A 26,334-nucleotide genomic window follows, 5' to 3' on the forward strand; every position below is an offset into this window, starting at 1 on the left:
ATATATATATATATATATATATATATATATATATATATATATATATATATATATATATATAATTTCCTAAATTAACCTCCAAAATACATGGCATTACATGCCAGTTTGTTATAATTTGAATTTGCGTGTTGAGTGAGTGAGTGATCAAGGGACAGTAAATAGTAAGGTTGAACATCTGCAACTATGATTTTTATGCGCTTGCGACTGCCATTTGAATTCTTCAGATTATATTTTAAGTAATCGGCTAAGAAACATAAAATGGTTGTCACTTTTCTAGATGCCAATTTTACAAGGAGGAGCAGCAGGCTGCAGGCCCCTGCTCATATGTTCCCAAACTCTTTATAAACAAAGTCAGCCTGTCTGTTTAAAGATATTAGAGGGTTATTTGTATTACCTGCAAATAAACCTCATAGATGTAGCCTTTTTTGAGCCTACAAAAGTCTATATGTACCTGCCACTGTATTCTGCTATTTCAATTATTATTTAAGTTAGATTTAAGTTTCTGTATTCTTTCAGCCTGTGGTTTCATTGCAAGTTACAACCCAAATAGAACTATATATATTATTTATTTTAAATATTATAAAAGAAGACGTAAACAATAAACAGATTGTTTATTGTATTGCACTTGCGGGCCGTGTAAGTAGGCCGATGTTAAGTAAAAAATATATATATATATATACATATTTGTAATTAAGGCCTAGATTAGGCTTCACATCATGATATTTTGTTCTTCTTAAAAGACTATCAGAGGGACATTAAATGATCAAAGCTTATTAAGTTATATTTAATATAATTGACAAAACTTACCTATTTTTTGTCAGTGTCCAGCTTTTGTAGAGTAATAGCATTATGTGTGCGGGAAGCTAAGATAAAGACGAGACAGAAAACACATCACCGTGGTCATGTCGTAAATGCATCGCGTGTCCAACAGGGGGCACATGTGAACCAGCTGCATTTGTTTGAACAGAAGAAGAGTTACTTCCGTCCTCTCTCCTGTCACAGACGAGCCCAGCGCAGCGAGGTGAGTGCTGCAATCTATGTGCTTTGTGAATGAAAACAAGCGCAGATTGTTAAAAATAACATGCACCGTCAGGTCTATGTATATATGCGACACATAAACATGTGACAGTTTAATACCTGTATTCGATTATCTATAAAAACACCCGACCTTTATGGAAATCTGCTCTGACCTTGGCTAGCAAGCTAACGCGTTTAGCCAGAAATCCTTTTGAAACATCTCTGTGTAAACTGTTATTATGCCAGTCTATGTATTATCAGACCATGATTTTCTCCCCTGTCATGTAATGTGTAATGCTTATTTAATATTCAGATTTGTCAAATCCTCCTGTCGCATTTAGTGGTCGCACACGTACATTTGTTGTCTCTGTTCGGACCTTTTATTCCCGTTTTTTGAGTGTCGTCTTCAGTTTTCTAAAGCAGGCTTTTTATTTTTGTCCCATGTTATTTAAAACCGCATATGTGTTATAATTGCTTATTATGACTAGCAGATAGGCGTACTGTACATTTTGTTCATCCATGTTGAGTTAAATTGTTTGGAGTCAAAGTTCTAACAATGTTTCTTTCTGTGTTTTGCAGTCACTATGGCCGGCCGCAGGGTAGCACTCAAAGCCATTGACTGGTTGGCATTTGCTGAGCGAGTGCCACCAAACCAGAAGGGCATGTTTAATGCTCTGAAAACCCGGAGTGATGCCATAGCTGCAAAGTAAGAGTTCAGCGATTGTTCCTTTATGGTCAGCACCAGACGCCATGTCAATTTTTATACAATGCTTCACAGAAAACTGACGGAAAAGGCGATCACTCAAGTATTGAAGCGTCACAAGACTCTGCAAAAAAATACACTTAAGACCGTAAAGTGACTTGATTTTAGGTGCGAGTCCGACTAGACCCATGCGGCTCAGTGGTTTCAGCACGCATCCACCAACACAAAGGTCTGAATCCCACTCAGACAATTTTCTGTTGTTGTGTCTTTAGGCAAGACACTTCATCCACCTTGCCTAATATGAACATGGTTTCTTACTCACTGGTGGTGTTCTGATGCACAGATTGGCAATCTTTCTTCCTTTAGTTTTACTAGGGCAGCACCAGCTTCAATAGTTGTGTACCACCACAGTATAGAGTGAATAAATAATGAGTGGTGTAGTGGTTTGGAGAGGCTTTGACAAGCCTGTAAAGTGCATTACAAGTGCAAATTATGATTGTTTATTGATGTTTATCAATTAATAATTATTAATTATTTATCATGTAGTAGTTGTATTAGACTTGAGAGGAGATGATATCAGATCAATGATGATATGCCAACAGAGCAGAAATATGTTTAGGTATGACAAATGAACAATCACCCGACAATCTGGTATGGAATAAATATACATTTTAAAAAAATCTATTCAATAGTAGTTTTAATTGTAGGGATGTACCATTACCACTTTTTCCAGTACGAGTACATCATTTTGAGTACTCGCCGAGTACTGATACCAGACATTATTTTTACAGGGGTTCGATTATAGCGCTAAATCTTGAATTTTTTCAACATTATTTAAGAGGCTGTTTTAAATTTCCACTGAAATTTCTGTGGTTAGGCCTAATTCCAGTATCATTTACAGTGGTCCCTCATTTATCTCATTTATAATTATTATATATGTTTTAAAGCTGTAAAACCCCTCACCACACACTTTATACACTTTTCTCAGACAACATTTACATTTTCTCACATTTCTCTCTTGTTTAATTTGTAGTGACTCACACATATTTCACAGTTCCTCTGACTGTGCCCCTTTGTCCTGGTGCCGCTTCGCTGTAGTGTCAAATTTACATTTATGTAAATTTAGCTGAACGCATTCTGTACTGTACAGGAGACACGGCATGGAGGAGATTGATTGACAATGGTCTACAGTCCCTTAGTCAATCAGGACGCAGAGCACAATACATGTTCATACACTGTAAAAAAAAATATTAAAAAAAAAAAAAAGCATGCAAAATTGCACTAAAAACATACAAACACCAGTAGACATGCTTTACCTGTGAACCAGTTTCTAAATTTGTTTGTCAATTACTATAAATTACATTGCATGCGCAAGTAAATAATCTTGAGCACCACTTAGCAATGTTAGCGTGCCACTATTGGAAACATAAGCACTGGACTATCTTTTGTGAACTATAAAAACCTTTAAGAGTCGTAAAAAAAATTCATAGCTCATGCGACAGTCACATATGATTAAAGCTGAGCTTAATGTGCAGAACAGTTAGTTATCGGCAGCCCATTGATGAGTATGAGTACAAATACTGGTGCATGGTATTGGACCGTTACCCGATATTGGTATCACTGCATCCCTATTTGATAACTTTTTTAAGCCGATATTTTCTATGTCCCTCTCACAGACTAGCTTCCCTCCCAGAAAGTCCTGCTGCCATTGACTGGAACATGTACAGGAAAGCAATAGCAGTGCCTGGCATGGTTGATGAGTTTGAGAAGAAGGTAAGTAAATTGAGCTTGTGTGAGTGTGAGTGAATGCTCATGAGCGCAAGTGTTTGAGGAGTTTGTGTTTGGCGTGTTGTCTCTGATGTCTATTGGCAGATGCTCTTTGATCATGGGCTTGGTATAATTTCTGTAAACTTAATTTCATTATTCTACAGTGGCCTTTTGCAGCAATAGTGATATTTTTAATTAGTTATAACATTTATAACATTTATTATTTAAAAACCCTGTATCTGGGTGCATTGTCTAACATTTACATTTTCTTTCAGTTTTCAGCTGTGAGTATCCCTCAACCTGTTGACACACAGAGCAGTGCGATCAATGCTCAGGAGGCTGAGGCTGTAAGTGCACTTTTACAATTGATGATTTATTAATTCTGTAATGTTTAGTATAAACTAGGTAACAATAATAACCCTAACCCTAAACCCTAACCCTATATGCTTGAAATTGTTTCTTTTATAGAGCCAAGCTGCTGCAACCTACATTGAGCAATCCAAGGCTCGCATTGCCAGCTATGAGAAAGAGGTGAGGCATGGCAGTCTTGACAACAGAAAACTGGATATGTGTTTTGTTGTTTTTTTGGTTTTTTTTTGGAATGAGAGTGAATAAGTTTCATCCAAGTAGCTTCTTCAGTTCCTGGATGACTGAGGGATTATACTCTCATCATATAATCTCGTAAGAACTAAAGAAGCTACTTGAATGAGCAGTGAACCTATTCACTTTAAAAACCTTTTGCCCTGTTGACAGAATTAAATTTTCTGTTGTGACGTAACCTGCCTGGATGACTGCGGGACTAGACGCTAATAGCCGTCTTGAATTTCAATGTAATACAGTTTTAATAGTTTTTAATTTTTTGCTTATAGCTGGATAAATTCAACAACATGATCCCATTTGACCAGATGACCATAGAAGACCTAAATGAGACCTTCCCCGAGACCAAACTGGACAAGGTCAAACACCCATACTGGCCTCATAAGCCAATTTCCGAGCTGTAAATCTGTATTGTTTCTCTCAAAATAAAATGTGTATTTTAAAATGGAATTGACTGAATTTTGCTCTCTCTGCCAACATTATTTTATTGAATATTCCTTCCACAGGGGGCAGTGTTGCTTCAAAAATCAACTTTTAGGCTAGTGTCTGTAGACTACAAGAGATGTCATATCTGGCATCTTGTCTTTAGAAAATGCACGCATGTAAACCATATCATATAGTCATATGCTTGATATAGACTAGATTGTCCAAGGCGATGGCAGTGAAATGAGTAGATAATCCAAACTGAAACTATAATGCATATCTTTCCCTATTATTTTGCAAGCGACTAGTGTGTATGAAGGTTTGTTTTTATTGTCGTCGTGTGGTGAGGGGTCTGTTACCTGAAACATTGTGATTGGCGCAGAGAGGGTCGCCGTGCGCGTGCTGGTTGGCTGAACGGCGCAGGGCACGGGCCGGCCCCGCGCGCACACAAAGGCGGAGCTTGGAGAAGATGATTTCCGTTTTATCTTATTTACAGCAACCAACAGCAATTGACGGAGTCCATCAGCCCAGGTAAATAGCCGTTTTTTAAAGCCCAAGCATTGGATTAAACATGTCAGTCGTGCTCAGGAACAGACTACGCCATTTAATTTATTTTGAACATTCATATCGAAGTATTGCTTGTCTAGCTCTGGTCAAATTGTGTGGTGAATGTGGTCTGATTATCATGTGGAGGTCACATTGAAAGACATTTAATACCACAGTCCACTTTAACACGTCCACTTATTGGTTTAATCGCCTGAACCTATTATAGCCAACAGTCTTTATTTTTATAGTCGGTGCTAGCTAACATTAGCCACCACGGATGTCAATAGACGCCTACGTTATCAATCACCTCAACTTTGCGCTTCAGTTGATGGTGTAAGTGTAGTTTCCGACCTACTCTAACATCCTTATTAACTTAATTCTGTGTATATGCCCAGGCACACGCTTAACGTTGCGCTATTTGCATGTTTTGCCTACGTTAAGCATCGATATCCATGTGGCACTGCGTCAAAACACCCTCTACCAGCGCAAAGCACATGTCATAGGGATATAATTACGCACGTATTATTCGAGGAAAATTGCAGGTTCCCTGAAACTGAACCATTGAACCCTTATCTAATACGGCTGTGAACTGCTCATAGAAGAAGTAAATGAGACAAAGGTCAGTAAGGGTACACTGCAGGACGTGCAAATTTTGCTAAACTATTTCGGCTCGAGGGAACATGAGAGCGGGGTTCTTAGTTCACCTTGGGTAGTAGGTCAGTTAGAAACATATTTCAGTCCAATTTGGATTATTTATATTTTGGAGTGAAAATGTGTCTTTTGTCTGGTTTGTCCCATCTGTTTGCTGTGTGTCTTGTTCTTCGCTGCAAGTGGACCATAGGTCATCAACACAAGCCTTATTGTTTTACAGGACAATAAGAGTAGGACTATCCCATGAATGGAGACACAGCATGAAGCCTTGAGTTTGAGTACAGTATCGGGCAGATATGGGAAATTAGAATATTGAGCATATTGACCATAGTGCAAATGTATATATTAAAGGAGCTTTTTTAAAGCTTCCAGCACTGAACACTGAACACTGAAGGGTTGTGTGATACTTGAACCTCAAACAGATATATTTTAGAATAATTCCAACAGATATATTTTAGAATAATTCTTTCTAATATCACCACTGCAGTATTCCAAAACAACTCTGATATTAATGTCTGTCATCTTGCTCACCTCTGTAGTGCTAATCAGACACATGTTATTGGAACAGACAGTTCACCTTCAAGAAAAACAGTACTGTACGAGGCAAGGAGGTACATTTTGATCACCACAGAATTGAGGAATTTGTTTCTCAACCCTTCTGACAAACCACTGAGGAAATGCTTTCAACATCTTCAAAGTGCAGTGGTTGGCGATCTGAAATTACCGTCTGTAAAAGTAACTTTAGACTAGTTCAATTGCTTTCTACAATTTTATGGTTATCTTGTTTATGTGACTGGTAGTCCTAATTTCCTTGGTAGCCACATCCTTTGCGCTTTGTTTGTGGGATTCCAAGGCCAACTTTGTAATAAGACACTACAAGACCTTTCACTGATTAAGTTTCAGCCATACAGCAGAATGGCCCCTCTCTCTCTCTCTCTCTCTCTCTCTCTCTCTCTGCTCCTGGTGATGATGCTTCATCCAATATAACTCCATACAATCTACCAATACCATGTAATAGTACTACTACAGAAAGGCTTTGTCAATCCTGTATATTTTAAATGAAAAACAAACTAGATACTATTTGTATTTTAGTCATGGAATTTTGCTGCTGCTCAATTCTTTTGCATTATGTTATTATTTTGTAATATGTGAGCATCTCTGACCAGGTAATTTTCCTTGTGGATCAATAAAGCTTGTTTGGAAGTGTTTTTGTTGTAAATATTATTTTACATGCATCTGTAAGCGATAAAATCTTTCAGAATACACTACTGTGCCATGTACAATACGTTATATTTGAAAAGAGAGCAGCTCTTTGCTCTGGCCACTGTCCTGATTTGAAGTTTGCTTGAACTGAGGCAGGAGACTTGTTTGTATTCCCTGAGCAAGCTGTGGCTCTTTTGTTTGTACCACTTTCTTCTGGAATTGTTGTGAGCCAAAACAGCATAGCTGTTTATTTGTCCATAGACACTGAATGAGGTTGTTGTCCATCCACAGTACACATCCCTGTGTCAGCTGAATCACTCTTTGTGGGCATCAATGTGGTATGTGGCCATGCAAAGTGAACTTTCATAACATTGCTTTAAATTATAAGACGACTTAAGATGGATAAGCCTGTTGATATTTGCTTTAATAAAATCTCTGCCCTAATGTATCAGCAGTGTCAGTAGATCATTGGGGAGGGGTGTAAAGAGGGATAGATGGATATAAAGGGAAAGGCTTACCATCTGGACAGGGTTTATCTGGGCAGAGACACACAACAGCCTGCCTCCTCCTCTGCATCGCTCCTCTGCAGCATGGGATAATTGTAGGATGCTATTGAATGATTTATGATGTCCTGCCATTAGGCTGAAAAACTCATAACAAAATGTAAATACAAGTACTTAGCAATGTGTGTCTTGTTTTGTTTGCAGTGGACGTTGATGGACCAGCCCTATGAAGAAACAGGGTTACAATGGGACAAAGTACCTCGGAACAAGAGGTCCAAGAGGCAACACCATCAGAGGCCCGCGAGGTGTCTTTTTTTTACTATTTAAACACCATAATGTAATGTGATCATGCATTTCACCACAAGCACATTTCAAACATCATATAGTTAGAATAAATAAAATGATTTAACTACATTATGTGCATATATGAGCTGATATCTGCTAGCCTGCTGTTTGCATATCTCGTGTGTCCAGGCTAACTCCATATATGCTAATCAATAACTGCTGATAACAGACACACTGTCCCTCTGGCCAGAAAGTACCACACTCACCCAGTCCCTCCTGTCTGTATTCCTGTATTACACACTATTCTCTTCCTGCATTAAGTCTAAAAAGTGCTTCTATTACATTACTGAAACATTACGGCTCTTACTTTACATCTCATTTCTGTTGATTGGCAGATTGTGACTATGTTGTATAGTTCACTAATGTGTCTGTGTAATCCCTCAGTCGTCCAGGTCTGATCCATAGTACTAGCACTAATATATTAAAGTTTACCTACTTAATAATTTATGGGAAAAAAAGGACTAAGAAAAAATACTTAAATGTAAACTTGATTGCAATCTCAATAACAGCGTTCTCTAAATCAATAGAGTCTCCAAGCTTTTCTCTTTGCCAAACAAGCAGCTTATGTGCTCACACCCTGCACCCTGTCAGTCTAAAGATAATTCACCTGTCCCAAAGTGCTCTGTCAATGAGTAGTAGTACTTTTCAGATCCTAGAATGTGATGCTTTCATACTCTCAGATGGGGTCAAGAGCCAATTTTTCCTATTGATTATATTGTACTTTGCCATGAAATATCCAAAAGGTAAATTCACAAATGTTGAATCTGGTATTTTCAATTATTGACAAAATCCATGATAACACATTTTGAAGCACAATATATTGGCATAGAGATATATTGTGATAATCCTAATAAACAATTTTTTTAAATAGACAGTATCATTAAAATGCCTGAGCTACAACATATAATGTACTATTATTGGTCAACAAGTAGCCATCAAAGTCACTTATTCATCTTTTTACTGCTTAAATCTTAATAGTATTACAACATAAATACTGGCATTCTACATTTTTACAAAGAATAAGTACACACGATAAATATTGAGCCCCAAAATATATTGTTCCAGCTTTCACATATTGAACATTAAGTCGCTATAATAATTATCATGACAGGCCTACCCAAGGACTCACTGGATTACAGCATAATTATGCATTTAGCAATTTTAACTTTAGCTGCCCCCATCTGTATCGATTAATATTGACCTATAGAATGCTGCGATGTGATCTGAAACCCAGCAATACATGTTGTGCCAGGCCAGTGCTTGAGACGCTAATGAGCACAGCATTTCTCTGTCTGTATAGTTATATAAGTATTGTGTGTCACTTTTTCCTCCTTGTTTTAATGGTTTGAATGCAAATCCCCTATTCCCACATTCCATTACACTTCACTGGCCCTGATTGCGTAAGGGTCAGAAGCCACAACCTTCCCAGCAAAAGTCATGTGAAGTTGTGCTGTTGAGATGAGAGCCCCATAGTGACTGTTGTTGGCACTATACAATGTTAAAAGTGTCATCATAAACAGACTATTTAAATGACAGGTTTGGGATTTTCTTTTCATAGGATGGGTTTAATGACATCAGATCTTTGGTGGAGGAGGAGCTTCAGACGAGCATGGTGAGATCAATGTAAATCTATATTAAATACGAACGAAGAATACGATTTGTTTTGGCATGTAATTTGCTTTGACCTCTCAGATGGTGGGAATGGTGATCGGTGCCGGCATTGTCATAGTTCTCATTGCCATCCTCATTTTCTTCATCCTGCGGAGGATACAACTTCGAAGTCAGTTTTATAGTGTGCTTCAAACATACCATACAAAAATGTTTCATTATCAAATGTTTTGATTGTAAAATTTGATATTCTGACAGATGAAGTCACTGAAGAAACGCCAAAGTATCGCTTCCGTAAAAGGGACAAAGTTATGTTCTATGGCCGAAAAATTATGCGAAAGGTCTGTACTGAAAGAAATCATGTTAAATGAATTGAATTAAATTAATGATTATTATTATATTTTATTTAATTATTAATTTATAGCATTTTTAAATACAAGGCTGTAAGTCCAAGACATATTAATAACAAGATGTAGTGATTCAAATAATAAGATAGAAGACATAACAGAGACATTTTGTTTGCTTATTTCAGTTTTTAATCTCATCAATATTGCTCTCTAACAGATGTCCCAGTCTACCTCTTCTCTGGTGGGTACTTCTTCCTCTTCTCGTCCCCGCATGAAAAAGAAGCAGAAGATGATCAACATTGCCAAAAAGTACATCACAGAACACATGGACACGTACAGTACATACATAACATGCCATATTCTATAATCTATTTGTGCTTTTCCTGTGAAGGATCCTGCGCTTTCAGAAAGAGGTGCCCATTCTTCAAGCTAAGGAACCCCCTCCCTCAGTGCTGGAAGCTGACCTCACAGAGTTTGATGTGGCCAACTCCCACCTCCCCTCAGAAGTGCTCTACATGCTCAAAAACGTCCGGTAGGTTTGCTGTCTCTCAAATGGAGTGAAGCGTCAGATGACCTAACTGTGGCCTATATCTACCTCCACCTCTTCCTTCCCACGGCCTCCTATGTATCCAATCATCATCCTGTCCTCCTCTTATAAACCCATAATCCAGATGGCATATTTATTTTCCAGCTTCACCTCCTCCCCATCTCATTCCTGTCATTGTCCCCATCTACTCTCCTCACCCTTACCCCTGACCAGTACCAGTGTCCAGATTACATTGCAATGTCTTCTTAGCCGCAAAGATATGCTGCTCGAAAGGCCTGTCATAATAACAAATTTTGAAGAAAGATATATCGGTATAGAGATATTCTGCGATAAATGATGATATTGAAACAAATTAATGCCACTTATACAATAACAATAAAACTGGATAATCCCAGTAAACAATTTTTAATAGACAGTATCATTAAAAGGCCTGAGCTGCAACAAATAAACTGCTGAATGAAGCAATAATTAGCCACAGAAGTGACTTCTTCAACCCTCTACAGCTCAAATCTTATTGTATCACAACAAAAATAACAAAAACTCCACATTATTGCAAAGAAAATATACCCACGATAAATATTGAGCACCAAAATATATTGTTCCTCCTTTCACATTGAATGATAAGTCGATATAATAATTATTGTGACAGGCCTACTGCTCGATAAAGATGTTCTTAATGCTCTCTTGTTTCTGTCTCTCCAGGTTGAAATGACTTTTTAGTGCTTAAAATATTATTTGTGAAACCATCTCTGTGTTTCAGGGTACTGGGTCACTTTGAAAAGCCACTGTTCCTTGAGCTGTGTAAGCACATGGTGTTTTTGCGCTTCCAACAAGGCGAGCATGTGTTCAGACCAGGCCACCCCGACAGCAGCATCTATGTGGTGCAGGAAGGGAAGCTCGAACTGTGCCTTACTGGACCGGTGTGTGCTGCTTTTTTCCTTTTCTCTTTTAGATCACGCAAACCTTTACTAATATCCTGTTTTACCTTTATATTTGTCTCTTTTAATCTATGGTAGGAATTACCCTTGTTTTTATGTATGTAGATAGATATAAGGCAGTGTCCACCAGCAATCTGACCAGAACAGAAGATGAGCAGCGAAACAACGTCACTCTTACAACTTTTTGTCCAGTTGACAGATTTAACTTTTGGCTTTTACTATGGATCAGTCCTGGACCGACAAGCAAAATAATAGCAGTTCATGATAATATCACCATAATAATGATTAATTTTGCTTACGTTAAAAAATGCTAGTGTCAATTTATAAAGATAATCGCTTTTTCTTCTTGGTTTGTTATTATGATGATTATGATTTTTTATTTATTTATTGATTAATTCAGAAATTATGAATAGTTTGTTTTTAGACAACCATTTTAGAATTGTACTTTGTCAAAACGATAATGATCAAGAATAAAACGTCATGATTTTTTGCTTTGTGATTATCTTAGCCATTATCACAATGATACAAAATGTGCCACAAACAGAAATGGTCTTTGTTGTTTATCATGAGTAACGATATTGTTGTTTATTGTCCTAACCCTCACCCTAGATTTCAGATATTACATAACTGTGTGATACATTCTTACAGGATGGCAAAGAGAATGTGGTGAAGGAGGTGTATGCTGGAGACAGTGTTCACAGCCTACTCAGCATCTTGGATGTCATCACAGTAAGATACTTCCTGTCTATTCAAAATATTATGAAAGTGATGCATAATTATTAGTCTCATGCATTTTGTGTCAGGGCCACCAGAAGCCTTACAAGACAGTGTCGGCTCGAGCTGCAGAGGTCTCCACTGTTCTGCGTTTACCTGTCGAAGCCTTCCTCTCTATATTTGAGAAGTATCCCGAGAGCCTTGTGCGAGTAGTGCAAGTGTGTATTTTTACTACTTCAGTGACTTAGAAACATAACTTTTGTTAAACAGATACATTTTGTTTCTCTTCAGATTATTATGGTTCGTCTCCAAAGAGTCACTGTCCTGGCCCTGCACAACTATTTGGGGCTCACCAACGAGCTCTTCAGCCATGTAAGTGCCCATATTTACATTATTTTTACATTTGAACATGCTGTGCTTTGGCAGGTGGAAAACCCATTAAGATCAAAATTTTGTTTTATATTTTGCCTCATTAAAGACAAAACTGCCAATGTTTTATTAGTAACATTATTTTACAAAATATTTTATTACCGGTAAATGAATATTATAATGTTGTTTTAAAGGAAATGCAACCCAGCCGTCTACCCCCTCCATCTCCTCACCCAACTCGGACTAGCCCAATACGTCATGGGAAACGCTTCAGCAGCTTGACTGTACCAGAGGAGCACAGGGAGGCTGCTGTCAAAGAGGCTGCAGGTCAATATCATTGATTCTACAACAGTTTTGTTAATGCATTATGTGTAGATATCCATCTTACTTTGTCATGTTTTAAACAGCAGAGCAAGGGAAGGATGTTTCATCAGTGCCAAGTCTTAGCAGAGCAATCTCTATGCCTGTGGATATTGCTGGTAAGAGTCTTTGTCCAAAAGTATATCCAAGTGTTGATAGCAGAAAAAACATCTTTTTATGTTGCAAAAGACAAAGCATGTTCTTACTAGTCTAACAATTTTGCTTACAGTCAAGTGAAAACTATTTCTGTTGGGCAAGTTCAAGCCGTTTCAAGCAGCAGTTAAATAGTATGGGCAGAAAAAAACAAATCAGAGTATGCGATTTAAGTAAAACATACCAGTAACTACTGCTCTTGTGTATGCAAATAGTGGGATTTTATTATTATCATTTTACTATTTTGAAATGAGTAGTTTATTGTTCTGTTCAGGTATTCAGAAAGGTCTTAAGTCAGACTTTGACATGGCTTATGAGAGAGGCCGTATCTCTATTTCTGCTGAGGATGGAAACACTCCTCCACAAACATCAAAGGTAAATGAGATACATTTATAGATAGTTGATGTGGAGTAGTATCTTCATTTTAGTAACTGTAAATAAATTCTTTTATAAATCTGTACTAGTGTGGTGGACCTCTTGACCAGCGGGAGCGTAAAGTGACAGTGGATGAGGTTCCTTCAGGGATTTACCTCTATCCTGAGGAAGAGCCAGGAATTGATAATATTTTCACTCCAGTTTCTGCCAAATCAAGTGCTGCTTTGTTTGAGGAAGCCCAGAAAGAGATCCTGAAGCTCATGAGGATAGAGGTTGGTTTCATTTGAGTCTGAAATGCGACAGATTGTGCCTTTAATATCCATCTGTAACAAGCATTTATGCATGAATGAACATATTGTCTAAAGTCTTAATCTGATGTCAGATTATGGTGACTACAATACTGAGCAGTGTAAAAAGTAGGCCAAGCACTGTCTACAGTTTGCATGCTTATAGCTTATGTTAATATGTATTTGCATATTTATACAGGTTTGTTCAAATGTAATGGGTTATAACAACAATGTATATTGCATTATATCTGTTCATTGGGTATTTCACATCCATATTCGCGCATTTTTTTATTGTATTTTTTCTAGGACCCTTCATTGCTGAATGGGAGAGTAACTCTGCATCATGCCAAAGCTGGTGCTGTTTTGGCCAGACAAGGTGACCAGGTACAGTAAAATACATATTATTTTAACTGTGTTTGCTGCATATATTTGACTGCTGCATCATTTGTGTTTCTTTTCAGGACGTGAGCCTGCACTTTGTCCTGTCCGGGTGCCTGCATGTGTACCAGCGGATGATCAACAAGCAGGAGGCGGTGTGCTTGTTTGTGACCCACCCGGGGGAGATGGTGGGGCAGCTGGCCGTGCTCACAGGAGAGCCCCTAATCTTCACTATCAAAGCCATCCGGGATTGTACTTATCTTAAGATCTCCAAGTCAGACTTTTATGAGTAAGATGTTCTGATTAGATTGGCTCTATTTCCTTTAGTACTGCAATCACAGTATTTCTTTGATTTTGAGATTAGTCCAAATATATGTATAAAAAATTCAAGTATACAAGTTCTGTCTCAATGTGTTACACACTAATATCTAAATTTCAGTTACTATATGATCAATACAGTTTTTAGTTCTAGTAAAAAACTCTTTAAGTATGTAAAAAAAAAAAAGATGTATGTTGCAGAATCATGCGGGAGCAGCCCAGTGTCGTCCTGAGTGCGGCTCACACAGTGGCCATCCGCATGTCTGCCTTTGTCAGACAGATGGACTTCGCCATCGACTGGATGGCTGTGGAAGCTGGAAGAGCTCTTTATAGGTATGGTTTGCATTTCTGTTACTTAAAATAATGTAGATGGTACTTATTAAATTAATGAGATGACATTGAACTTTCATTTGCAATTTTAATATTATTTCTAAATTTCAGACAAGATGACAAGTCAGATTGCACCTACATAGTGTTAAATGGACGTCTGCGCTCAGTCATTCGAAAGGCAAATGGAAAGAAAGAGCTTGTTGGGGAGTATGGTAGAGGAGATCTCATTGGTGTGGTAAGTGTCTGACTTTTTATCCAATGCTACAAATGTGCGATCTAATTTCAAATTTGAAAATAAAAATTGTAATATGTTATTTCTTATACTTAAGGTGGAAGCTTTGACTAAGCAGCCGAGGGCCACCACTGTCCATGCTGTTAGGGACACAGAGCTGGTCAAACTGCCGGAGGGAACGCTAAATAACATTAAAAGACGATATCCACAGGTGAACTAAATGTCATTCAAATCTTCTTCAAAATCTAATTCACTAGTTCACTCTGATTAATGAGATGTTTTAATTTTAGGTGGTGACACGGTTGATCCACTTGTTAGGCCAAAAGATTTTAGGTAACCTCCAGCAGGGGAGAGGGCCTTTCACGGGTGAGAAAAACACAACTTCATGTAATAATACATAATGAGACTTTACTTTTGAACAGCTGAACTTTTGACATACTTTCCTCCAGCATCCGCTCTGGGCCTGCCCAGTGTTGCCACCAGTGCAGATGTGACCAACCCCTCCAGTAACCTCTCCACTGTGGCTGTGCTGCCGGTGGGCGACGATGTGCCAGTCAACGCTTTCAACCTGGAGCTCAGCCACGCCCTCAGTGCCATAGGTAAAGACTCATAATTGTCTTTTATTTGTTTGTGAATGATTTTGTTTCTTAATCCTGTTTAATTAATTATTATTTAGGTCCAACTTTACTGTTAACAAGTGACATAATTAGAGAACGATTGGGTGCCTCTGCTTTGGACAGGTATGTTCACGGCTGTAAATATGTATTGCATATTACATGGGCCTTCCATTGTAGATTTAAACAGTTTTCTTATTTCTCAGTATCCATGAGTACCGTCTGTCCGGCTGGCTGGCCCAGCAGGAGGACATAAACCGCATCGTCCTGTACCAGACCGACAACAGCATGACCCCCTGGACACAGCGCTGTATCCGACAGGCGGACTGCATCCTCATTGTGGGAGTGGGGGACCAGGAGCCCACGCTTGGAGAGGTGGATTTCTCTAGAATAGATATCATGTACGTGTGGCTCACATATACAGTTTTAAGTCATCCATCTCTTTTGTAGCTGGAGCAGATGTTGGAGAACACAGCGGTACGCGCTCTGAAGAAGCTGGTCGTCTTACACAGAGAAGATGGCCCTGATCCAGCCCGGACAGTGGAGTGGCTCAACATGAGGAGCTGGTGCTCAGGTCACCTTCACCTCAAGTGTCCACGCCGAGTCTTCTCCCGACGCAGTCCCAGCAAACTGGTACAGCTCTATCTAAAGGGACTTTTTGTGTGTGTGTTTCTTCTTCCTGAATCTCCACTTTGCCTCGTTGGTAGAGGGAGGTATATGAGAAGGTTTTTGAGAAAACAGCAGACAGACACAGTGACTTCTCTCGGCTGGCCAGAGCCCTGACAGGGAATAGCATCGCCCTGGTATTGGGAGGAGGTGGAGCCAGGCAAGAAAAGCTTATGCTGTTTTACTCCTATATAAGGAGTATTTACTTATTATACCGTGTTGTTTATGTAGAGGCTGTTCTCATGTTGGAGTGATCAAAGCCATGGAAGAAGCAGGAATTCCCATTGACATAGTAGGAGGGACCTCGATTGGATCATTCATTGGTGCTCTGTATGCTGAGGAGAGGAGCGCTGTTCGAACCAAGCAGAGAGCCCGCGAGTGGTCCAAGGTACACAGTTCACATTTGTCCTGTTCTTGTCATATAAAGATTAAAGATTAAATACTGTTGTATTTCTGATGCCAATAGGCAATGAACTCCGTGTTCAAGACAGTCCTGGATTTGACCTATCCCATCACCTCCATGTTCTCCGGCTCTGCTTTCAACACCAGTATATATAAAGTTTTCCAGGACAAACAAATAGAGGTAACAGACTAAGGCAATAATAATGATGAACATGAATGAAACAAGGACATAAATATGTTTTACATAAACATATGTTTTTACAGGACTTGTGGTTGCCATATTTTAATGTCACGACTGACATCACAGCCTCAGCCATGCGAGTCCATCAGGATGGTAAGAGACCACTGCAGTAGTTTTACTCCTATAATGTATAGTATTATTATTATTGTTATTGTTATTATTATCATCATTATTATTAAATGATTCTACTTTACACACGTAAATAATCAAAATCAAAAATACAATCCAAAATCATCACAGAATTTACCGTATTTAACATGGACTAATTATTGCTGAAATGATAATTAATGAGTGATTACATAACACTATGTGGACGTAGGTCTCACTGATCTTAATTAAACAAACACCTTTTGGCATGTCATTATACTTTTAGCATGCCCTGAGCTGACTGCAATAAGAAATGCTAGTCTCTAGGTACTGCATGATAAACAAAAACACGGTTGTTCATCTGATTTTGGGGTGGAATGGTTGATTATGTTTTTTAAATACATTTTAATGAACTACGTTATTACCACAAAACAGAAATGCACCCCAGAATCAGAAGTGTTTTGATTGGGTAATTTGAATGAAATTTACTGCATAACTTTCCTGGTGGATTGTACGCCACCTGATTGGTTTGCCTGGAATGGTCCACAGTATTGCATTAAACTAGTCTACCTTGCATTTATTCAATTAGTGTTGTTAATGCTCAAAAATACCTTAGATAATTAAATTTAATGCTTTGGTGTAGAACATTCTAGGCAAATCAGTAACAATAATGACATCAGGTGGTATAGCCTCCAGCCAATGGTGCAATTGTTGCACACCAATAGTTGATATTTCAAAGCTCAAGCTTTCTAAACCTCCTGTTGTCATGAACCATACAGATAAATGTTTGTATTTGGGAAGCTTGTTGTGTCAATAAATGCTGTAGACTGCATCATGGCATGTGTCTGAACTAGAGCAAAGCTGTTCCCTTTATTTACAAAACAAAACCATAATCTATCCATTTTACTGTTTTATTTACCATGCTTTTGATACTCTCACTGCACTTCTATCTTCAACTGCTTTAACCATTGTCATTCTTACCATATCCTGCTAAATTATCTTTTCTATGCCTAAGTAACCAATCTCTAGTCCTGCCATCATACGTCATTTTTACTGTACTCAAGTGTTACTGTGTGAAGTCCCTGCACATCACAGAGCAGTGTCCTGGCTTTGGTGTAGAGATCTGTCCTCTGTCTTTGTCAACACGTAGGATCCAGAACGCCTACTTTTCTCTTGCTTTAAATAACACACCACCATGCTTCTCCCTTGCCTTCATTTCAGCTTCACTGTACTGCTTATCTGCCTTTGCCTATTATAGTTTAACCTAGTTTTAAATGTGTCTATGGTCATTATGAGTGTCATTGTGAGATAGCCTTGTAGTCAGTTTTATGCCCTGTAGATTTTGGTCTTTGCTGGTAGGTAGATGGGGCTCAACAACATTGACAGTGCTGGACAGTTTCTATCTCTCTGTTTCTCTCATCTCCTTCTGCTTGTTCTGCTCTCAACTTGTTGACGCAACCGTAACAATTCTAATAACGCTAATTAAATTTAAACATAATTACATAATAAACACATTTCAATCTCGATCATTTGTTTTATGCATATGTTATGTTTTGTGGGACATAGCATGTGTAGTTTTGTTTTGTTTAATTTTTGGTACTTGAAAACCTTTTTTTTTTTTTTAACATATTTATACACTATAAATTTTGATTCACATGACACATTTTGTTCCTGTCTTGCTGTTCTTGCTCTGTCTCTTCTCTGTCCCATCTGTATGTACTGAGTCCGGCCCATATTTGATGTGATGCTCCTTCTTCATATCATGTGCCAACAGGCTGCGCCTGGCGCTATGTTAGGGCCAGCGCCTCCTACACCCCTTATTTACCTCCCCTCTGCGACCCCAAGGATGGCCACTTGCTTGTGGATGGTTGCTATGTTAACAATGTCCCAGGTCAGATTTTTAAAAACCCACTCACCTCCCAAACTTCCCTCTTACTAACCCCACCCGGTTGGACATTGGTAGACCATGGTTTGGAAGGAAATGTTTTTCCAATAGTTTAATTTGGGATTGTCCTTCTATCAACACAGCACCACTTCCACAAAAATTACCCAAATTCTAGTTCACATTTCCACATGGTGAGTGCTGCTGACTTTCAAAGGGGGCTCCGGTGTGACGTTTCCATGCATGTCTGGATATTCTTGGTAATAGACAGATGCATGATGATCTTCAGTCATTTCAAGTTAACTTTATTTGCTCTATTCTGCGGTTTTCCTTCTTCCTGAACATAGTAAGTGAACAGATGAGTGAATCCTATAAACCTTACAATGTAGGCCAAGTTGTCAGGTTATTAAGTATAGGACAATGAAAACATCTTGTGTGTTTTGTACTTTTATTGTCACAAACCTAAATGTTGTCATCCTGTGGTCTCAGTGCTCTGTTTCCTGTGAGAGCCAATGCTTGTTTAGTTTGAACCATTTTCCTCCACAATGCATTTCCTCTTCTCTGGGCTTTGCTTGCTTTTATGAATGCATGATGCATCATCAGTATGTTTGAGCATATACTGATGCTTTGACAAATCTTTAAGTTAAATGTGTTCTGGATCCTGCAGTGGTTTCTTCTCATTCAGACTCACCTGTCAGCCCACACACACTACATGCAAGTTGCACCCTGGCTTTTCTCAGGTGCTCCTTATCCTTCCAACCCATGTGACCTGCTCCTGCCCCTTGTTGGCACTGGAGGGAAGAGCAGGCTTTCTATACCCTACCATGTTCACGGTGAGATCTTCAGACATGGTCACAACAAGCTGCATGTCAGTAACAGAAGAAATTCGAATACAATCCAAGATGAAAAATAATACAAATATTGTGGGTCATCTTGTTGGGGCCTAGTTTGGAGATCAGACAGCCTTGACGCTCTGTGATGATGCCATGTCCTTTGTTACCTGCTGCACTGTGAGTGTGCGAGGTAGTGAGGTGTGCAGTGGTGACACAGAGTCTAAAGGTGGGCAGATACCCAGGACGCGCTCCAGCTGGACTCTGGTCCTGCGGGGGCGTGTGCTGTGGCCTGCGCCAGCACTAACCAGACCAGTATTGAGATGTTACTCCCTTCCTCCTCCCCCGCTGTACCAGGCTCTCTATGGCGCTATGTGCGTGCCAGCATGACCCTGTCGGGGTACCTGCCACCCCTCTGTGACCCCAAAGATGGAAACTTACTAATGGACGGTGGCTACATCAACAACCTACCAGGCAAGTAGGGGTCCCACAAGGGGTCCCACAAGGGGTCCCAGCCTCCAACAAAGAGCAGGGAGAAGTGGGGAGATTTCAGGGTCCTCATGCAGGATATAGCGTAGACGGGTGGTAAGTATGAAGTGTAGGGTTGATCTATATGTAACCAAATCGATTGCTGAGTTTCACTTATAAAATAGCAAAGCTTTGCTAACATGATCTTATTAAAGCATTATAAATTCGACTCATATTGGATCATTAAACACAGTGAAGTAAACTCTATTTCCCTAAAATGTGTGTTTTGTGGACACTCAGCAGTCAGATTCAAAGCAAACTTATTCTTGCCTAAGGTGTATTTATTTTTATAATTTAAGTATTGCACTATATGTATCAGTAAGGAACTTGAAATGTAAAACATATCAAGTCATAATTTAAGAAACTAAATTACGCCACAGCCCTCCAATTGAAGATTTTATTTGTTTTGCTACATAAGCTACAAAATAATAAAAAGATACATCAGTCACCTACATAGAGACATTTCAAGTTGAGGTTCTAACGTAAATTCTGTCTAATATGTGTATGTGTGTGTGTTTTATCAGTGGGCCATTGCATTCAGAATATTCTCTCTGATAGTAAAACTAAAAACTAAAAATAATTTTAAAACTTTCTGGTGCTCTGATAAAATGTCTGTCTATTCTGTTTTCTGTTGATTAATGTTAAAGATTTTGCAAAGCTGTTGTAAGTATTAATTTTTCTAACTGAGCTTTGCAGAATTGGCTCTGACACTAATCCATAAACAGGAGCTTTTGTACAATGACTAGAGTACAGTTTCTTCCCTAAAGACAAGCTTCTGGTCAGCTGTAGTTCTTGGCTCAGTGGATTAGTGTTTTGGGCTTTGGTGTGCTTTTCCAGCTTCTATTTTAACACCACAAAAATGCTTACCCTTAAGTAAGTAAACAAATGGGAAAGGTCAGTCCAAATCCCTCTTTTTAGATTGATCTTAAACCTAGTGACAGTGTTTTTGTGGTGTAGAGTCATAGTGAACTTTTTTGGCTTTTTGAATCTAAACAAAATGATCATCTTGTCATTTTTTTTGTTTTGTTGAATTCCATCTTGTTGTGTCTGCGTTTCCTGTGCGTGTGAAACAATAGCGGACATTGCGAGGAACATGGGTGCCAAAACCGTCATTGCCATTGATGTGGGGAGCCAGGATGAGACCGACCTGTGTAACTATGGTGATTGTCTGTCTGGATGGTGGTTGCTCTGGAAACGCATCAACCCTTGGGCTGAGAAAGTTAAGGTAAGTATTGCACAGGTTTAGATGTTATGGTTACTTTTCACTGCTCAGTACTTGATTGTTGGTTTCTGTGTAATGTGAAATACTGTATTAAATGCCGTCGCACAACAGACTGATATTAACATCAACGTGAAGGCGCACTATGTAACTTTTCTTATGGAGGGTCCATCACCTGATTGTCTCCATGGAAATTGTATTGCTTTGCCTGTAATATTCCACAGTATGTCATTAAATGTATCTATCTATCTATCAATTACAGGAGTTTTTATTGGCAAGCATATGGCTAGTGGCTAACCCTCCACCAGAAAAGTTACATCACCTTAGAAACCATGTCCATCTCTTTTATTACTGACTTCTGCAGACAAAGATCACCACACATCCGTCCTGTCAGTGTCCTGTCACTTGTCTGGTTCTTTTCATTACTTTCACACTCAAGCACTAATGTGTCAGTGGTCATAATATTTTGGCTCATTGGTGTGTGCTGTCCCAGGTGCCGGACATGGCAGAGATCCAGTCCCGGTTGGCCTACGTGTCATGTGTGCGTCAGTTAGAGGTGGTTAAGAAGAGTGCCTACTGCGAGTACATAAGACCCCCCATCGACCGCTTCAAGACCATGGACTTTGGAAAGTTTGATGAGATCTATGTAAGTTAACTCACTTCAGTGTTGAGATGGTGGTGGCCCTTTTGATCCTTTAAAAACTGTATTTGACTGTACTTTTAGTATTTTGGCATTCCTTTGTTTACTTTTGTTTTCTTGGGGTAAACAGTAGATAGAGCAAGGAAATCACCTGTGGTATAATTACTTCTTTTTTCATGGAGAAGAATGTCAGAGTAAGAATGATGGAGAGCTCTTGTCAGTAACAAATGTAATCATTTTGTTTCGTTATAAACAAGCAGATGAGGCCATCAGGGCAAGTTACTGGTGAGGGACCCTACACTTTTCAAAAACAATAAGGAGGCGAGGAGAGCAGCGAAGAGCAGAGAGGTGCTGTGAGGAGAGAGCTTGAGGACATGTTTGGTTAAAGTTCAAAACTTCATTTTTACTTTATTTTCCCAGAAAATATGACACAGAATCTAAGTGAACTGTGAGCATGTAGTCACAAACGTGTGGGAAACAATCAATCAGTCAACTTTATTAATCCCAAAGGGCAATTCAGTTTGCAGATCTTTGGTTGTGCACAAGCCATAAATAAAATCATGTAGATACAAAACACAAACCATACATTCAAACGCAGAGACACAAGATGGAATTCAAAAACAAAAATGATATGATAATTTTGTTTAGATTCAAATGCCAAAAATGTTCACAGTGTTTCTACACCACAAAAACACTGTAATGGTTCTAAAAGAAGGGATTTGGGCTGACCTTTCCCATCTGTTTGTTTTCTTAAAAGGGGTCTAGGGGTAAGCATTTTTGTGGTGTTAAATAGAAGTTGAAAAAACACACCAAAGCCCAAAACACTAATCCACTGAGACAAGAACTACAACATACACAACTTATTTGAGTATCATAATTTTATAAAGTGTTGTGATCATCAGAGGGGAATAAACACATCGCACCGCAGATCAATGCCCCTTCCTCCTACCACACACACACACACACACACACATTGTGTTCACCTCTCCTCTCTCAAACCCGTGGGCCTCGACATGCGATTTGAGACTTAAACAGCTCTCTTCAGTTTCTTGCAAGCTCTTATAGGCTCTCCAAAACACCAGTCATTTCAACAAAGCATTTATTTCTAGATGATTGGATGACAGGATAAATCTATGTGTTGAAATGTTGGATCATAGAAGCTGAGTTCACTTGTCACTTCTCTTCCCCACACTTCTGCTGCGGCGTCTCCCCTGACCCCTCCCTCTTTGCCCCGTGGGTCAATCAAACCTGCTCACTATTGGCTTATTATCGACTCATGTTTAGGTAAATCTCATTCAGAACTCACTTTGCATCATTGGTGTGATGTGAGGTGAGATCATGTGCGTAGGTTTCTGCTGCAGATGCAAACTTTGAGTGCACACAGAGGGTTCTATAAATATAAAAAAAATTGTACGTACGTGAAATTTGCATTTTGTCCATACAAACTCTTTCAAGTAGATTTTGATGCACTCTTTTATATATGAGGCCCCTGATGTGTGGAGAGGTGAGGCTGATTACTGTAAGGCTCACAGTAGATATATTTTAAGCTATAAAAGTAATTTAATAATTCCAAGTTAGATAAGTTTATTGCCATACTGTGGAACATTCCAGGCAAAACAATACCATCTCTATAGACAACCAGATGACGGACCCTTAACCAGAAAAATTACATAGTGCCTCTTTAACATATAAACATACAAAACGTATTGTTATATCATATTTTGTATTCAGGATGTGGGCTTTCAGCACGGGAAGCTTCTGTTCACCGGTTGGGCTCGTGGGGACATCATCCAAAACATGCTGAAGGACCATCGATCGGCTGACTACAACGACAGCAAGAAAACAGATGTAAGACAAACACAGGAAACTAGTTGTAAACACAAGTATCTCTGTAGTAATAATGCTTTTGTTTCAGTCATGCACATGTCCAGACGCAGACTTCACTGACCTGGCAGAAATCGTCTCCAGGATTGACCCAGTTCAGACTTTTGTGGCCACAGAAGGTAAAATATAATTATAGTGTCTCTGGTATCAGTTCCCAGATTTATTTACAAGGATTTTAGATTTAATTTAGCAGTGTAAGAATATTTTGCATATTCTTACACTGCTCCTCGGGAATGGCTGCTATAATTAATTGGCAAAATCGTGACAAATTAACTGCTGAAATAATTGCTATGGTAACAATCAAGAAGCCTCACCAGCTTAAATTGGTTGAATTTTATATTAAACAAAAAAAAAAAAAAAAGAAATAGCTGGCCTGTCAATTAATTAAATTATCGTTATAAGTCTTTGTACTTGCTGTCCTCTGCTTCGGACTCTTCCACACTGGAGGAGACATCCTGTGATGTTTAATGGCTACTATGCACTAAGAGGTCTCCTGGTGATAAATGTTCCTCCCTCGCACTAATATCTCCCATAATTCATTGCGTTCAGCAGAGGAGTCGGACTGTCTGACCGAGTATGAAGAGGACGGGATGGACACCGTGAGGGAGGAGGAGGGGGAGGAGGGGGAGGAGGAGGAAACTGACGACCACTCACCTGGAGACTGGGGTCCAAATGGTGTCTTTCAAACGGTAACTTAAAAAATAAAGAAAGAAGTAAAATATTTTCTTGACTTTTGGAGAGCTTATAAAACCAACAAGGCTTTATTGGATAACCTAAAATGATCATTGTTACTATGGAAAATTAGCTCCTCACAAATGGCCGGATTCATATTAAAAGGTTATACGTTGTTTTTTTCTTGATTTATCTTCCAATGTTTTATCACTGTTTAATGAGGGTTTTTGTTCTGTATTCAACCCGGTTACTCCATGAAACTGATGAATAGAAATAAATCTCACATCTTGTTAATTACCTGGGTCCACACCAAACACTAAAAATGGTTGATTAATTTCGTTCAATTTTGAGCATGTGAAGAAATTAACTACTTTAAGTTGATGAATAAATTGCACAAGGTCATGCCACATTTAGTGAAAGGCGAATCTGGATTTTTAAAGCCCACTCCATGAATCATAACTGTGATAATTAAATAAACTACAAAAACGTAGGTCCAAAGGTAAGGATTTTATATTATGAGGATTATTAAAAAACGGATTACAAGTGCTTCTTTGAAGGACTCCACTTTTAAAGCACATACACGTGACTTTAGCAGTACCTTGAATCTGCTGTTGACATTCTTCCTCTGCTTTTTTAGGATGAAGAAAAATCAGTTCGCCAACGCCGTAAACTAGCCAGTGACTCCAACCTGTCGGAGGTGTCAGACTCCTGATGGAGAGGAGGAAACAGGAGGTCTTCAAAAATAACAGCTTTTCTAGTAAAGCACCTACTACAGGTGTCTAACTGGAGGACAAAGTGTCTTTCTTAACTCCTCCTGCTGCCAATCATCTGCCTCCCAGTGAACAATGACTTGGTTTAACATCAGGTGAGCCTTCTGATGCAGCCCTCTTTTATTTATCCTGTCTTGGGACAAGCATAAAATACAGAGACTCTTAAAAACAAATAAAATAACTTGATACAACAAATGAGTGGGGCCGTATGTGATGAGAACTGGACTGAAGCCTGCATCATGCCTTCCTCACTGCACTCCATTCACACTGTCTGTAGATGTTTCGAGTGGTTACTACTGTGGAATAAGAGTTAATGGCACTGGACCTATTTTACTGGTGAGGACTTTTCTTACATAAGGGAAACACACCCTGAAAAATGACCATGAATTATTTTGTTTTTAACTTATTTTACTTAACGCACAAAAACTCGCTGCAGTGTGACTGATTGATGATTGGGTGCTATTTGTTGTTGGTGTTTTCATTAATGCCACATTAAGATGATGCCTTTTCAAAATATGTTTGATTACAACACGAGATACTCAGGTTTTCTGTTCTCAGTCTGAAGATCGGCAGAAAGCTTGTCATAAAAAGTGTAAAAACATGTTAAATATATGTATATAGAAAACAATGTTATTACTGTTGATTTTCAGCCTTGAAATGTACAGAAACTCTGAGTAACATGTTAATGAATTACACTATAATAGTTGTAAAGTTGTATTCCCACATTCTATGTGAAATGATGCTTTACTGAATATCAACGGAATGGGATCCAATGAACTTTTGCCAGATATGCTTTCTAATATTATTTATACAACTACTGGGTTTTGTTTTAGGGTTTTATTTTGATTAACTTTGGCTTTAGCTGTTTTGCACTGAAATGTTGGATATATTCCTTTGGCCATCTATGGAGCTCATCAGTGACCGCCCGTCCCCCCACCGAAGTAAATTTCTCATTCATTTTTCCCATAGACTTTCTGAAGAAACTTAATATTCAAAGTTTGAAGGCTCAGGACTATCAGCTATGTGGTTACTAATGACCATAAGACCTACAGTTTTTTTTTTATTCTGTTTCTGAAACTATAAGCTGTTGAGCTCCATTTGAGGGTGACAAGGGAAATAAAGATTTTTTAAAAAGGATTATTATTGGATATGCATAATTGAAAATAAATGTTTAACAAAATTTCAAAA

The 26,334-nt window shown here is 38.7% G+C and overlaps 2 protein-coding genes across 8 annotated transcripts; both read left to right on the forward strand.

Annotated features, from left to right (window-relative positions):
* The first annotated feature begins 946 nt into the window (after positions 1 to 946).
* Positions 947 to 4,534, forward strand: atp5pd (ATP synthase peripheral stalk subunit d). Its single transcript, XM_033973704.2, has 6 exons — positions 947 to 1,021; positions 1,597 to 1,723; positions 3,397 to 3,493; positions 3,763 to 3,834; positions 3,956 to 4,018; positions 4,357 to 4,534. Exons 2-6 carry the CDS (start codon positions 1,602 to 1,604, stop codon positions 4,486 to 4,488), a joined length of 486 nt encoding a protein of 161 aa, XP_033829595.1. The 5' UTR covers positions 947 to 1,021; positions 1,597 to 1,601; the 3' UTR covers positions 4,489 to 4,534.
* Positions 4,535 to 4,929: 395 nt separating this feature from the next.
* On the forward strand, positions 4,930 to 26,334 carry pnpla6 (patatin-like phospholipase domain containing 6). Of its 7 annotated transcripts, none has more exons than XM_033966175.2 (37): positions 4,930 to 5,038; positions 7,615 to 7,715; positions 9,314 to 9,367; positions 9,448 to 9,535; positions 9,622 to 9,704; positions 9,928 to 10,019; positions 10,102 to 10,242; positions 11,018 to 11,177; positions 11,844 to 11,924; positions 11,999 to 12,127; positions 12,201 to 12,281; positions 12,473 to 12,605; positions 12,686 to 12,757; positions 13,066 to 13,166; positions 13,256 to 13,438; positions 13,760 to 13,837; positions 13,915 to 14,120; positions 14,351 to 14,482; positions 14,591 to 14,714; positions 14,809 to 14,922; positions 15,002 to 15,077; positions 15,161 to 15,310; positions 15,388 to 15,451; positions 15,532 to 15,700; positions 15,776 to 15,958; positions 16,033 to 16,151; positions 16,223 to 16,379; positions 16,458 to 16,574; positions 16,658 to 16,727; positions 18,496 to 18,612; positions 19,791 to 19,907; positions 21,038 to 21,186; positions 21,674 to 21,826; positions 23,552 to 23,668; positions 23,736 to 23,823; positions 24,254 to 24,393; positions 25,014 to 26,334. In XM_033966175.2, exons 2-37 carry the CDS (start codon positions 7,656 to 7,658, stop codon positions 25,086 to 25,088), a joined length of 4,173 nt encoding a protein of 1,390 aa, XP_033822066.1. In that variant the 5' UTR covers positions 4,930 to 5,038; positions 7,615 to 7,655; the 3' UTR covers positions 25,089 to 26,334. The 7 variants fall into 7 exon arrangements, with proteins under 7 accessions (XP_033822066.1, XP_055086622.1, XP_033822083.1 ...); XM_055230647.1 differs by having other exon boundaries at positions 24,257 to 24,393; XM_033966192.2 differs by lacking the exon at positions 19,791 to 19,907.

This window comes from Periophthalmus magnuspinnatus, chromosome 1, assembly GCF_009829125.3.
Source record: "Periophthalmus magnuspinnatus isolate fPerMag1 chromosome 1, fPerMag1.2.pri, whole genome shotgun sequence".
In the NCBI taxonomy this organism is placed as follows: domain Eukaryota; kingdom Metazoa; phylum Chordata; class Actinopteri; order Gobiiformes; family Gobiidae; genus Periophthalmus; species Periophthalmus magnuspinnatus.